General features: G+C 36.2%; 3 protein-coding genes across 3 annotated transcripts; all 3 read right to left on the reverse strand.

The window, feature by feature from the left end:
- Positions 1–29: 29 nt before the first annotated feature.
- LOC106154370 (neuromedin-U receptor 2) lies at positions 30–2,203 on the reverse strand. Its single transcript, XM_013528702.2, has one exon. The coding sequence runs from the start codon at positions 1,687–1,689 to the stop codon at positions 682–684; it is 1,008 nt and encodes a 335-aa protein (XP_013384156.2). The 5' UTR covers positions 1,690–2,203; the 3' UTR covers positions 30–681.
- LOC106154371 (neuromedin-U receptor 2-like) lies at positions 1,471–3,210 on the reverse strand. The gene is made up of 2 exons (XM_086999123.1): positions 2,200–3,210; positions 1,471–1,584 (listed from the first exon to the last, which is right to left on the reverse strand). The coding sequence occupies exon 1, from the start codon at positions 3,208–3,210 to the stop codon at positions 2,203–2,205; it is 1,008 nt and encodes a 335-aa protein (XP_086855249.1). The 3' UTR covers positions 1,471–1,584; positions 2,200–2,202.
- Positions 3,211–10,864: 7,654 nt separating this feature from the next.
- Positions 10,865–15,423, reverse strand: LOC106170653 (uncharacterized). The gene is made up of 3 exons (XM_013550626.2): positions 14,941–15,423; positions 13,182–13,328; positions 10,865–12,928 (listed from the first exon to the last, which is right to left on the reverse strand). The coding sequence occupies exons 1-2, from the start codon at positions 15,309–15,311 to the stop codon at positions 13,193–13,195; spliced, it is 507 nt and encodes a 168-aa protein (XP_013406080.2). The 5' UTR covers positions 15,312–15,423; the 3' UTR covers positions 10,865–12,928; positions 13,182–13,192.
- Between the last annotated feature and the right edge of the window lie 93 nt (positions 15,424–15,516).

Below are 15,516 nucleotides of genomic sequence, written 5' to 3' on the forward strand. Positions count from 1 at the left end.
TGTGGTTCTTTTACTGCATAGACCAGAATTATAGAGTAGCCCGCTTTTATTATGATTATCATGTATTTTATTTATTATAATTATTTCTTTTTGCTACCACTCAATAGGAATGTTCTAATTTTAAGAAATTATGCTTTAAAAATTACAGGATCTGTGCAATTCATAATTTTCCCCACAATGAAAAAGTCTGAGAAATTACCATGTTGCATGCATCATTATTTCAGCAGACTATATCAAATGATGATATCAATTGTTGACCAAGAGAGTTCAATATCTATTGATAATAGGACTTGATAATCATAGCTGTACAGGTACTGACAAACTCGGCAAATTGACACTAACGAATTACATAAGTAAATGTCCCCAAATTCTTGGGACAAATGAATGTATATTATCTTTAATATTGTATATACTTATATAATTAGTAAATGTTACTGTAATAACATTTCGATTCATTTAGCTTCGAGAAGTGAAACAAAGAAATGGCAGTCCTCCATTTATATTCTGTCGCACACAGTTGCATCAGGTTTGGTCTCAGTTGATTGATACATTTACTTTTCTCTTTACTAATTTTTTTTTTTTTTTTTTTTTTTTTTTTTACAAAAAGGTGCCCCTCAAAAATCTACAAATATTATCCCTCGGATTTTTGTATGGGAGAGAAAATGGCAACAAACTGATATGTCATGGCTGCTGTTCCAGTGGCTGGGCATTACTGGGTTGTGGCGGCAGCTGGTCCGTCTCCTCTATCTGCAGAGCATGAGAGACACTATAGATTTGATTGGATCTGCAGAAATGGCAGACAACGCTAAACATGGCTCTTGTTTCATGGCGAAATCTTGGTCCACTGACGATGTACAACAAAAAGTTAATAGAATGATGAAAATATTCTAGAACACTCAAAACTGAAAACACCAAGTGTTTGACATCACTTTCCTCCATGGAGTGATCGAAAATAAAAAATATTGCGATTGGCATTTTTGTGAGGCAGTAGCCAATGCTAACACTGATCAGCATGGCGGTCATTGATGTTATAGCGTGGTTGCCAGACTTGGCTTTGTTGCTGTATTTGTTGTGAAATCTGGACCTCACCAGTGTAGATATGATCATTCCGTTACTTGTAGAAATAATAACCAGAGGAATCAGTGTGGAGAGACTTAAATCCAGCCAGGGAAAAATCCATTTTCGAAAACTTTCATCAATTATGTTACATGTGTTGTTATTAGGTACATTCATTATTTTGACTGTCCACAAAAAGTGGGAATAAATAGCACAAATCAGCAAAGTTAAAACTGTCACAACAATGGCGGCTTTTCGTTTGTTACAAATGAATTTGGCTGTGTATGGCAGACGGACATAAATACATCTCTCAACTGTTAAAGCTGACAAGATCCAGGATGACAAGCAGATGGCGCTGTACAGGAAAAAAAGATGGAAGGCACACGCCAAATCTGACTCCAGCCTTGGGTCCGTGTTCCCGTTGTAGATGATCAGATGTCGCGTGAGTCCCATGTACAGAGCTATGGTATCTACCACAGCCAGAACTGTGAAGTAGAGAGATGCTGACAATACAGCCATTCTTTTCCTCTGTAAAATACAGATACAAAGTACATTACCAACAGTACCAATGCTCAGCAACAGTGGGGCAAATATCTTCCAGATCCATTCAATCACAGTGTGGAGCTCTGCCATTGAAATCAGAAATGATCCCACATCCAAAATCTGTTGATGTTCTAATGTGCAGAGAACTTGATCCTTCCTACTTTTTGTTCATTGTGGAAAAGTGAAATGATAATTCAAATATATAGGAATTGAGGCATGTTTCAGTAGCTTGCTCATTGTGGAAGTTGCTCTGTGACACTCATTATATTATGATAAGGCTTATTATAAACCTTATCATAATATGCTTATTATAAACCTTATCATAATATATTGCTTTATGAGGCTTCAGCAGGCAAAATTTTTATTATTTTGTAAAAGACTTTTCCTTTCCATATTCAGCCTTTGAAGAAACCATGCTTTCTTTTGAAGTAGGTACTCAAGCTATTTATTTTTAAAAGTTACTAAAAGATGTGAATTATTTTTTCAAGTAAAATCTGTAAATTATATTTTGGAAATAGTGATAGCCAAGAAGTGAACAAAAAACCCTAGGTTATTGGCCCCTAGGTTTTTATATTGTAGAGAAAACAGCAACAAACTGACATGTCATTGCGGCTGTTCCTGTGGCTCAGCATTTCTGGGTTGTGGCGGCAGCTGGTCCGTCTCCTCTATCTGCAGAGCATGAGAGACACCATGGATTTGATTGGATCTGCAGAAATGGCAGACAACACTAAACATGGCTCGTGTTTCTTGGCGGAATCTGGGTCCACTGACAATGTACAACAAAAAGTTAATAGAATGATGAAAATATTCTAGAACACTCAAAACTGAAAACACCAAGTCTTTGACATCACCTTCCTCCATGGAGGGGTCGAAAATAAAAAATATTGCAATTGGCATTTTTGTGAGGCAGTAGCCAATGCTAACACTGATCAACATGGCGGTCATGGATGTTGTAGCATGGTTGCCAGGCTTGGCTTTGGTGCTGTATTTGCTTTGAAATCTGGACCTCACCAGTGTAAATATGATCATTCCATTGCTTGTAGAAATAATAACCAAAGGAATCAGTGTGGAGAGACTCAAATCCAGCCAGGGAAAAATCCATTTTCGAAACCTTTCATCGATTATGTCACATGTCCTGTTATAAGGTTCATCGGCTATTTTGACTGTCCACAAAAAGTGAGAATAAATTACACAAATCAACAAAGTTAAAACTGTCACAACAATGGCGGCTTTTCGTTTGTTACAAATTAACTTGGCTGTGTATGGCAGACGGACATAAATACATCTCTCAACTGTTAAAGCTGACAAGATCCAGGATGACAAACAGATGGCGCTGTACAGGAAAAAAAGATGGAAGGCACACGCCAAATCTGACTCCAGCCTTGGGTCCGTGTTCCCGTTGTAGATGATCAGATGTCGCGTGAGTCCCATGTACAAAGCTATGGTATCTACCACAGCCAGAACTGTGAAGTAGAGAGATGCTGACATTACGGCCATTCTCTTCCTCTGTAAAATACAGATACAAAGTACATTACCAACAGTACCAATGCTCAGCAACAGTGGGGCAAATATCTTCCAGATCCATTCAATTACAGTGTGGAGCTCTGCCATTGAAATCAGAAATGATCCCACATCCAAAATCTGTTGGTGCTCAAATCTGCAGAGAACTTGATCCTTCTTACTTTTTGTTCATTTTGGAAAAGTGAAATGATAATTCGAATTTATAGGAATTGAGGTATGTTTCAGTAGCTTGCTCTTTGTGGAAGTTGCTTTGTGACACTCATTATATATTGCTTTATGAGGCCTCAACAGGTAATTTTTTTTATTATTTTATAAAAGACTTTTTCTTTCCATGTTCAGCCTCTTAAGAAACCCTGTTTTCTTTTGAAGTATAACTACTCAAACTATTCCTTTTTAAAAAGTTACTAAAAGATGTGAAGTATTTTTTTTTTAAATTAAATCTGTAAATTATTTTTTTTTTTTGGAAATAGTGATAGCCAAGATGTAAACAAAAAATGTATGAGGCTTACCTCTGTAAGGAAAAATTGAAGTTGAAAGTATGAAAAACTGTCACAAAACTGGAGCACCTCTACCCAAAGTTATTTCCCATTTTTCACCTTCAGAATCCCCTCCTGTTGAAGCCTCTACTCCCCCTGATAAGGTAAATCACACACGGAAGCTATTTTCAACCAATGATAAGGTTTTTCCATTTAGATAAAGCTCTGACAACTCTCACAGTCAACAATGCCTAGTTGAGTGAAAATACAGAAACCTAACAACGACAAAGATTTCAACCAATTTACTTCAAAATTTAATGCACATCCCCAAAGTAAATGTTCAAGAGGTTTATTGTTTTCATCATAAGACCTCTTCTTCCAGAGTACTTAATTACACCAATAAAAGGAAAGGTTAAGACTTTATCTACAAATAAATATCTAGAGGCTAAATTTTTTTTCAATTTGAAATGAAATTAGTTTTTTTGATCTGCTTTATTGTTCTCAGTAATTACTGTACGTGCTGCAACAAATGTAAATGTCCAATTGCATTTCACCAAAACGTTGAACCATTTCTGTGTCTCCCATGCCTGGTGCCTTTTACCTCAAGGGGTTATATCTTCACAGGCAACTTAATTAAGATCTCCACAATCTGTTACAAGAATAAGAGCATTTCCTAAAACCTATCAAAAAAGCCGGTTCTCAAGAGCTAGTGGCTCCTGAAATATTTCTTCCATTTGATTGAGAGCAATAAATGCACTTAAGAAATTAATTTCTGAGGCAACTCCACAGAAATGTCAGAGGTTCTGTATGAAGTGCCTGACAACCAAATTCCCCCGGGTCACTGCAATCAATTAAGCTAGTTGTGAGAAGGTTACAGATGGCAAAATTCAATAATTGGAGAGAGGGCTTGTTAGAGCACTCTTCAGGCCATAGCAGACATTGTGGTTTGATATTAAATACAAGAACACATGTTGAAATTTTATCAATTTATAATCATTTTGTGCCTCAATGTTCATCAATTATCAATTAAAAAGGTTTATTTTTGGGTTGTTACACAAGTTTTTTTTAGCCACATCCTTACTTGAAGGGTGAATCTATTAATTTGTTAAATTGTTAAATATTCAAGTCAGCAGTGAGGCCATCTTTACCCAATGACATTTCATGGTTATCCTTTTTAGAGGGTGGGGAATACCTTTTGTGTTCCGCGTGATTGGCCTTATTTTTCAAGCTTGATGTGTTATTTGAGCCCAATATTCTGCGTGAAACATGATTCAGGAATTCTTGGTGATTGGTGATTGGCTTGAATATAGTTTAATTGGATGCTTGGTGATTGAGCTGTTTTTATCTTGGTGATTGGTGACTAAGAGGGGGGTATTCCCTACCCTCTTTATACAGCTGACCATCCTCATATCCTAAAGTCAATGTGCTATAAAACTCTCCCTCCTAGTCTGGGTGCGGTTTTACACCACAATTCCACTTGTAAGAAACTTTATACATGAACCAGGTAATGTTAGTTTGGAGCAGTTTTGAACTTTGACTGTGGGAGTTTTTTTGTAATGATCCTATTTGGAAGTACATAGGAATATGATTCAAGTCACGTTGGTTTGGGGTTATTGTTAAAAACTCCCTAAATATGTATGAGTCATGTACCCTAGTTGGGCTTGAGGTCAGTGTGTAAACCATTATCTCAATCCTCCTGTCCATGCTGTTCACTTTATACATATGTGTATAAAATAAAGTGTGTCATATAATCTAAACAGTAAGGACACCACAACAGATTATGTGGAGATAACTTTGATAAAATTCTACAACAGTAATTTTGCTGTCCACGTTGTAAAATAACTGGTTTGCTGAACCTTAAAAGAAAATTTTCTTAGCTTAAGACTCACATTATAAAATGCTTTGTTACAAATGTTACAAGGATTATAGAGACATGGGGTGGAAGCTACTCATAAAACATTTAAAAAAATTAAGGACACAATACCATCAACCTCAAATACACCGATTCAGTGCTGACATATGATTTACACTAAATACACCTGCAAACATTCACATTTCCTCATAATTTACTTCGATAAATATTCTAATAAATAGTTTAAACTACAGACTGAGAAATCTGATTAATTTTTTCTTCACTTACTTTGAGGGCAATTTTTATCAGTCTCTTTCCTATAAAATATTACATTCCAAATAGGCCAATTACCTTTTTAATTCCTCTGGTCAAGATTCTATAAATGTATGCCAAGGGTTTTATATCAATGAACACCAGGTCTAATCTAACACCAAATTATTTAATCAGAATAATACAAATACAGAAGTTTGGAGAGAGTTCAGCAATTGTGGTAGCTAAGATAAATGCATCTTGACGCATAGCTCACCAGGCACATTCACAACTGTCCCATTTGGATGATTTCTCCAGAAGACAAGGTTCAAGAAATCTTTATAAGAACCTCTCCTGAAGGGTTTGTTTCTTCATTTCAAGTAAAAAGGTAAATTTAAGCAAAAGACCCCTTACAACAATTATTTGTTAGAAACGACTTCTTGAACCTGGTACCAGTTTTGATGAGACTTAAAACTCAGAGATAAAGTAGGAAAATGCAAGTTCCAAAGGCACAAAGCTCTTTGTTGGGGGTCCAGAGGGCATCAATAATGCGTCCAAATTTCCTGGAAATCTTCATCTCTAAATTCAAAGTTTTGAGCATTCTGTTGAGCACTCAAAACCAGGAAATTAAAAAATAAGACTAACAACTAAAGTTAAAGTTTATTTTTCCTTATAAATAATGATACAAGATTATAGAGGCTCAGAAACATTTCAATGCACTGCTGCTCTCAAATTAAGCCCATTCCCTTGGAAAAAGCACATACATAAATAAACAGTTGTCATAAACCAGCACCTTGTGCTTAACATGAAAGAGTAGAAGACTGGAATGTGTAGAATCCAAGACACCCAAAGAAAAGAAAATCAATTTTCCCATAACATGACATTCCTAATAACTTTCTTTAACATAACACTATGAGACAGCCATAGTCATGTACTATGGTCATCCAATCATCCCAAAGACCACAAAAGAACATGTTATGGGCAAGTTTAAGTTTTTGCAAATGAGAGACATTATTCACCATAAATTATTGCCAGACATATTCTTAATCTTAGACTGCATTCCCACAGATTTTTGGATCGATCTATCCCCGTGGGGAGTCTCACTAGATTGCTGTCGGCTTAGCCGGCTTAAATGTCTGTCCCGCCTACTAAAAGTTGTAAGGGGGTAATTAACTTTCGTGCGCACTCGGCTGACAGCAATTTAGCATGAACCCCCAGGGAGTTAGGTCGATCCAGATGGATCAATCTGTGGGAATGCAGTCTTAAATATCTTGGAAGCCCCATAAAACAAAATTTGCTGGTGCTCATTGCAGAGACTTCAGTCAGCATCAAGATTTACTCAAGTCACCACATTTGCCAACATTAAGACTGAGGAACTCTAAAAATTAACATCATGAGTTCCTTCTTTCTGGTATTTAAGGGTCATTTCCACTGAAACTATCAACATAGATAGATCAATCCAACTCCCCAGGGAATCTAGCTGAATGCAATCAGATAAACAAGCCTCTTTTTGGCATCGAGTAGAATACTGAAAAGCTGGTGTTTATACAAGCTCATTGGATCAATCTAGGTAGAATGTTAATTTAACTGGGTACGAGCCCCAAGTCAAATATGATCATATTATATATTTCTAATGAACAGGGTTTTTCACTCAGAAAAGCTTTCATTGGGATTACTGCAGAATTATACAGTTTACAGTCCAATTTGTTCATGAAAAAAAAATGACAAAACAAAACACCAGGTCTCAAATTGCACGATGCTGGTTTTGAGTTTCACAATACCATATGAAAGGCAACCTGTTCCACTTAATTTGCAAATTAATACATTTTTAGTAACAAACAGTATAAAAGCATGACTGAAGTCAAAATTAACTATGCAAATACATAAACTTTATAAGATTGTCAACAAGAAAGCTGAAAGACAATGTAAGCCAAAAACTTTGTTCTCAAAATTATTTTGCAGAAGACTTGCCCATTTTCTATAACTACAGAGCACAAATGATATTTCAATCAAAATGGCAATGGTAAAAAAGACAGCATAATAACATGATTTGGGAATCTTTTTCCAACAACAATAACCACAAAAAAATAAAGTGGATCTCTACAACAAAACCCCCAAAAACAAGGACATTCACGTAAACTTTGGTGTGTGCATGCATGCACGTCCTTTCTTGTAATCAGATGCTCATTATATTAAACTAAATGATATCAACAAGGCAGCAAAGCTGTCAAATGTACAGACAAAAAGCAGGAAATAACTATGCACAAAATAGGCTACTGTCAATTCTGATGCAAAAGTACATTATGTTAAACTGCAAATTCAACATCAAATTTTAATTATGCTCAACAGGTAATACCAATGTAAGTAAAATGTGTAACAAACATAAGGCTTCAGGCCCATGGCATTTCAAGTTCACACTTTGAAAATGTATAACTTCCAGAAAAAGAAGCCAATTAGACTGCTTTTCCAACTCAGGCTGCATTTTAGTCCTGTATTTCTTTTTTGAACATTTGGCAATCATCACTAACATGGTTTTCCCATAATGGTCATTATGGCAGCAGCACCCAAAATTGTGTTTTCTTCTATTCTGATGCAATATTACATACGGTAATGTGCCAAGCATTTCGACGGGCCCAGTCAATCCGACCACAAAAATTATTTTATAAAATTAATTTTTCTGGGCTCAAACAATTAGTCCATACGTCAAAATCATGGGACAGAATTTTTTTCTTGTTCCGATTGTTCGACCACATCGTCGACAAGACTCGGTAAATTTTCAAGCCAGTGAAATAGATGCTGCATGCCTCGGCCCTTTGTCAATTGTTGTCCTTTCAATAGCTCTCGTCAATGAGGGAGAAACAATTAACTGAAGATCTAATATGGAAGCATGACGTACCTGTCTTTTCCTTTGTCCCCGATGACAATAATAGTGCTTATAGACATACAAATTTTGCTAATTAAGCAGACTTGCCCTCGCTGACTGATTCATCACGCCCGTAACTGGGGAGGGGGGGGGGGTAAAAAAAGGTCTATTCTGGATGAAACCAAATATCGACAGTGGGTAGAATACGTCGTAAACACCTTCATATACTGTAGACCATATATCCCGTTTGCTAGCAATAAAAAGTTTGGGAAGAATAAGCAATTTATTTTCAAGTTCGATTGAAATATATATGCAGACGGGGAAACGTTCTTGAAGTCAACGATCTTACATTTACTACAATCGACCGAAAGATCAGCGGGATCGACCGCCTAGACTTCTTGGCGCCAAATACCACGCGCTGTCAAAATCTGACGAACACGTGTCGCTGTTCACCTACATGGATAACTGATTTGTCAACAATAAAAATGACGTCTTCCTTAACTCCATGGGAGCTTCATAGAGAGTTCCACTGGGTATTTACGTTACCTGTGAGTCACTTTCTATTTCCCCAGATGCATGAAATGTTGATAATATTTAGCGTAATCCACGACGAACTCCATTCCTGTGACCCCCCTCCCCCCAAATGGGACCGTCTTCATTAACATGTGGTTTGCGCTATGCTGGAGCAGGCCAGATAAAAGCAGTCTCTCATTTCTGCATGTGCTCAATTCTCACGTCAAATTATAAATGCACCTGTTTTGTGAAAATTATGGCAAGCAAATGCTTTTTTTACGTTCGGGTTGTATCAGTGGGGTTTTCAATATGCACCGTGGTTTGTGCACAGCGAGAGTATATAAGTAAGAAAATCGGAAGAGTGCAAGCAAGATACTGTATGTCTATCGGCACAGGTACGCTCCGTATTTTGCCTTTTCTCAATATGTTTTTATATGACATGCTTTTTAAATAAAATACTTAATAGTAATTTGAAGTTACACTGATTTCCGTTTGAGTATTCTTTGATACGGGTGATTGAATTTTCTTCGGAAGTACGTACGTCTACGCCTCGACGCTGAGCAAGCCTTGCGGGTTGAAAACAACTAATCTCAGACTGGTAAAAAAATTCAATTCGGTTGATTTCAGTTGTCATATTAAAATTCAAATAGGGCGTACGTAAATCACATAACTGGTTTAAGTCCACTAAAGCTACTGGTTTCAAGTATAAGTGACCGGCCTTTGTTTACAACACCTGTCTCCGGGGAAATACTCGTCCCACTTGTGAAGCGCATCATGAAAGTGATCGTAGGTGAGGGAAATATATAATTAAAAATTATAATTGTCGTCTTTTTAATGTTAAGTAATGTTAGCACATATTGTACACAGCAAAATAAGATTTCAGGAGGATAAAACATGCCTGAAACATGTGTTAGGCGAAGATTGCGGCTTATCTTGCATAACACTTCCGGTAAAATGCAACACTTCCGGAAAGATGGACGTTTTGGCAGATGCCCCTAACAATCCGACGATATCAAAGGTTTCCATTTGCTGTATTTTAATCAATTCAACCAAACTGACATTTCCATGAAATTAATTAATTTATCTTGGTCGAATTATTTGGCATATTACCGTAATGGTTAACAGCATAATGACCGTCAATTTTTAATAATAAAATATACGTATCATGGATTTTCAGAAAATGTGACTAGCATGGGTCTTCAAGCCCATGGAACTTCAAAGTCACACCTTGAAAATGCCAATATGTGAAAAATTAAATTTTCATTAAAAAAAAAATGTTTAACTAGCAGAAAGAATTACCAAACAGACTGCATTGCCTACTGAAGCTGTATTTTAGTCCCATGTTTCTTTCCTGTAAGTTTGAGAACAGTAAGTGACATGATTTTTCTTAAATGGTCATCATGGGAGCAGTGCCCAAAATATTTTTTTCCAAATTTTGATGCAATATTACATAACGTTTAACAGCATAATGACCATCAATTTTTAATAATAAAATATTAGTATTATGGATATTCAGAAAATTTGACTAGCAAAGGTCTTCAGGCCCATGGAACTTCAAAGTCACAACTTGAAAATGCCAAAATGTAAACAAGACAGCACTATTCTGAAATGGGTTTATTTCCATTTTTAACACTTTTTTAACATAAAACAAAATTAACAGTTTACTGCCATTTTTATATGATCAACTAAGAAAATTGATGAGATGTGAAAAATATCAATAGAACAGTGTCAAAAGTCCAATTTCCTCCATTCTGAGTTTCTGAACATAGTGAATGATTGAATCTTACAAACTGCAATGATATGAGTTTATTTCCATTTTTGAAACTTTATTACACAATACACAATAACAAGTTTACCATCATTTTTACAAAATCAACTAACAATGTTGTAAAGATGCAGGAAATGTCAAACAAACACTTTTACAAATCTTATTAGTTAAATAATGAGACTGTTAACATGCCTAAGAATTGAATCTGAGGAAATGTTTAAAAACAGCATAACTTATAAAATAATGGCCTGATTATGCTGATTTTCGAACTTGACCTGCATTTTAGTAAGATTAATTACTCCTGTGAGTTTCATGACAACAGGTCTATCGGTTTTCCTTGAAATGTGTTAACAGTGTTGCACATATGCTGAAAAGTGAAAAAAACAGCATAACTACTAAAATAGTGGCCCGATCATGCCGATTTTCGAACTTGATCTGCGTTTTAGAAAGATTAATTACTCCTGTGAGTTTCATGACAACAGGCCTATCGGTTTTCCTTGAAATGTGTTAACAGTGTTGCATATATGCTAAAAAGTGAAAACACAGCATAAATACTACAATAATTGCCCAAACATGCTGATTTTCGAACTTGACCTGCGTTTTATGAATATTCATCAGCTCTGTAAATATAAAGCCAAAAAGTAAAACTGTCTTCCACTTATCGTGTTAACGATGAAAGTGCACGGCGACGGCGACGGCGACGGCGACATCGACAGCGACAGGGACGGCGACGGCGACGACAGACGCAGGTGATGGCAATATGTACAGACACATCTGTGTCTGTACATAAAAAAGAAATATAAGATCTTACAGGTAGATAGTAGGAAAACATGAGTAAGTTGTGTTGAAAGGAAAAGATTTCCATCAGGAGCATAAAAGAAATCAAGTTTATGTCAACACAAGACCATGGCAAGGTATACAATAGTACCCAGCGAGGTGACAATGTCAGCACAGGATAGAAGGCAATAAACTAATCAAATATGGCGTGACCCACTGGAAAGCATGTACCGAGATTAAAGTGCTCTGCTCCTTCTGGGATGGTGCGCGTTTGAGGAAGAAAATTGTTAGGGGATTATGCAGCTTGCTTTCAAGTGCACATCATATTTGACTACTCAATCTGCAGATCAACTGGTTCTGAAATGCTCACTAAGAGAAGCAAGTATATTTCTGTGCACAATAATCATTTCATTGTATTCACGTGTGTGTGTTTGGAGGAACATGTTCCTGCATGCACATTTTCAAGTAGAATTCTCTGCCAGATCAATCAATATGATTTAATACCAAGCAGTGAGAGGGCACTGTTTAATGTGATAGCAGTTCACAGACCCAGCTGCTGGGTAGCCTTAATGATGACGGAAAATTACATTTGCATAAAGCACAAATAACCCACAATTATCTAGGCACACAGACCAGGCAGAGCAGTAGGACAATACTTCAACCCAAAATACTGAATTTGATATATTTTATATGATTTTTTTTATATAAATGCATTCTGAACATAAAGGTAATAAAACAATTGCTAACTACTGACTGTCATTCAGATTAATTTATAATCCAACTTTGTCTTAATTCTCTCTATATATATATAACTTAAATTTAAAAAAAAAATCATAAAAGAAAGTATATATTTACAGTCTGAAGAGAGTTTCTTGGTAACTTAGATATCATATTCCTGCATTTACATGAGCAAAAAAAGATATTTATAAATACGAAGTCAAATGAACACGGTACTACATGTACCAATATAGCCTGCTGAATAATATGAATTATTAAATACCATCTGACATATTGTCCTCTAATACTTGTAATTAAGGTCCAAAACACCAGAACCTAGGTATTACACTTGGCATCATATGCACTGCACATTATTATTCTATTTCAGGAAAGTTTGCTGTAAGAACAGATACCTACAGCTAACTAGGTGCAATGATGGGCAATGATTTAATGAAGATAGAAACCGAGGCTTATCACCAATAACAACTTGAAACATAACAAAACTTGAGCACTCCTGTAGAACCCTTCACACAACCTCTGTGGGTATGTGGTAATGGTGGCGCTGTCTGCCCTCTCAACCTCAACCTTGATGACTGAAATAGGACAGGAAAAAAACATCTTACTATAGTCATTATAACAGTGTAGTTAAAGAAAAATGAGATACAAATGTACTTTGTAATTTTCATGAATGCATAAATAATCACATTTTTCAAATATACAGTGTCCATGTTTGGGAGAGGTTTTTATCCTAATTATGCTCAAATCTTTTAGTGCTGCAAAACCAATACAAATAATAATAATAATAATAATAATAAACGAATAAAATTTCATAAATCACTTTCTTACCTGCATCAAGTCTACCTCTTATTGCTGCGCATTTCAAACAAAGTGTTGTCATCCTCTTCATCGCTTTGTTCCAAAGGCCTCATTTCCATGTTGTCTGATGTCGCCAGAACACCATACTTCCTGGATTTATTTTTTGCTTTTCTAACCCTAAAAAAAAGCACAAAAATATTATTTTCAACATAAATCATCACAGTTTTGTTAAGGCAAACATGTAAAATCCACCTATATAGTCAGAAGATCCAGTTACACTTTACCATTTATTATTTTTTAAAATCTGGGTATTCAATTTTTAAATATCGCAGTTTTGTTCATAACAATGTGACAACTTAGTTGTTATAATACATGCATTAAGAATATTTTTATTGCAGTTGCTGTGGAAAGCTTATAAAACTTGAATCATTTTCATCCAGACTCCAGAGAATATTGAAAATGTTACCCTTACATTCATACACTACCAGCACCAGGATACATCAGTCTAACAGACTACTGTGTGGAGATCTATATTAGTTGTACGACCATTATTATGTGGGGAAAAGTAGGTCAAAATAAAATCAACACAACTTGGAGGTTTTCTGTTGTATAAACTGTCCTGAACTGAATAATTATCTTGTCATCTTTGCACAAACCACTCCTCATTCAGTCTTAGGCTCTATTCCCATAGATTTTAGATCGATCTATCCCCGCGGGGAGTCTCACTAGATTACTTTCAGATAATCCGACTTAAATGTCCGTCCCGCCTACCACAAGCTGTAAGGGGTAATTAACTTTCGTGTCCGCCCGGCTGACAGCTATTTAGCGTGAACCCCCAGGGAGTTAGGTCGATCTAAAGTAGGTCGATCTAATCTATGGAAATGGGGTGTACAAGTCAAGTTTTCAGTTCTTTAGCTCACCCCAATTGTTTTTGCAATAATAAAGTACTGGCTATTACTGAAATCTACAAGTTTATTGAAATAAAACTAAACAAAATGAATGAATGAAATAAAGTTGAGATCCACCTGTGGCTGGTGAGCAAGGATTCTTAGCACATTAAACTGTAAGTTCCAAAGATGTCTGACTTTCTACACTAACATGTAAGTCTGAGAGTCACGACTTGTCAGTAAAAGTTACTAAAACACATGCAGCCTCCTTGGTATTTAACAAGAGTATAAAATCTTAAGAACTGACACTTTGTACAGGTATTTTCTCTTTCAGTTAAACCACTGAGAACCTGGCCAGAGCAACCATTTGGAAGAAAAAGTGCCGTCATTGCCAAAATTATCAAAAATGCTAAAATTATCCTTCAAAAGGTAAAAGGAATCAGACCGTGGTCATTTTCAAATCCAACCTGCATTTAAGTCCAATGAGAAACCAAGAGTTTGAAGCAAAACAGTAACATGGCACTAACTGTCACAGTCTGTGTTCAGTTATTGTTTTTTAAAAAATTCACACTGCTGCAACTTCAGTTCTGACGCCAGGTGGAGACGATGGCAATATATGTACAGACACCACCACCTGCACATGTGATAGAAGCCAGAAATAAACTACTAGGTAGAAGTCAGAAATAAACTACTAGGTCATTTTTGCAGTAATGGTGGCACCTGCATATGTCAAAACTAAACTTGAAATTGTATGCAGCGTTTCTTAAATAATAAGTTTAATCTCAAATAATGGCAGACTTCAACTACAATCATGAATGTGCTACTGTATTTATCACTGACATGGGCATTTATTATAGTCCAAAAACTGTTGAATAACACTTAACAGGAAGACAATTTCTTACCTGATATACTTAATTCCAAAATAGACAATGACTATGAATGTCACCCCCAGCAGCACGTAAAAGGCCCTCTGCAACATGGCTCGATTCTCATTTATTTTTTTCCAAATATACCCCGTCGATACTTGTTCTGTATCATTGGTCGTCGTACTGTTACAGGTGTTATTTTCACCTGAACTGTTTGTGCAAGGTGTTGCCACTGTTGTAGTGAGTGTGTCATTTTGAGCTGCTGAGTTTCCTACAGATCTGTCGCCCGCTGTCTTTCCTTCAACACTGGCGCTGTCAATTCGAACAACTAATAAAACGACAACAAGGCACCATATTCCTAGTGCAAGCACGCCTGTCCTCTGTGCTTGATTCATGTCTGTTTTCATCTGAACTTAAAGCGAATTCTATAAATTCATTTTCCACACCAACAAGCTTTCCTGCGTTCTTACCAGCAGTCTGAGTCTGCTGACTAGCACATCATCATCCAAAAATGGCGTTTACTGACGACAGCTTCCGGTTTGGAGGCTATTTAAATTTTTCCTACCTTTATGTTTAAAAAAGAGCATTGTTGGTATTTTAAGAACGTCATTC

This window comes from Lingula anatina, chromosome 1 (assembly GCF_051362555.1).
Source record: "Lingula anatina isolate TDL-2025a chromosome 1, LinAna3.0, whole genome shotgun sequence".
Lineage (NCBI taxonomy): Eukaryota > Metazoa > Brachiopoda > Lingulata > Lingulida > Lingulidae > Lingula > Lingula anatina.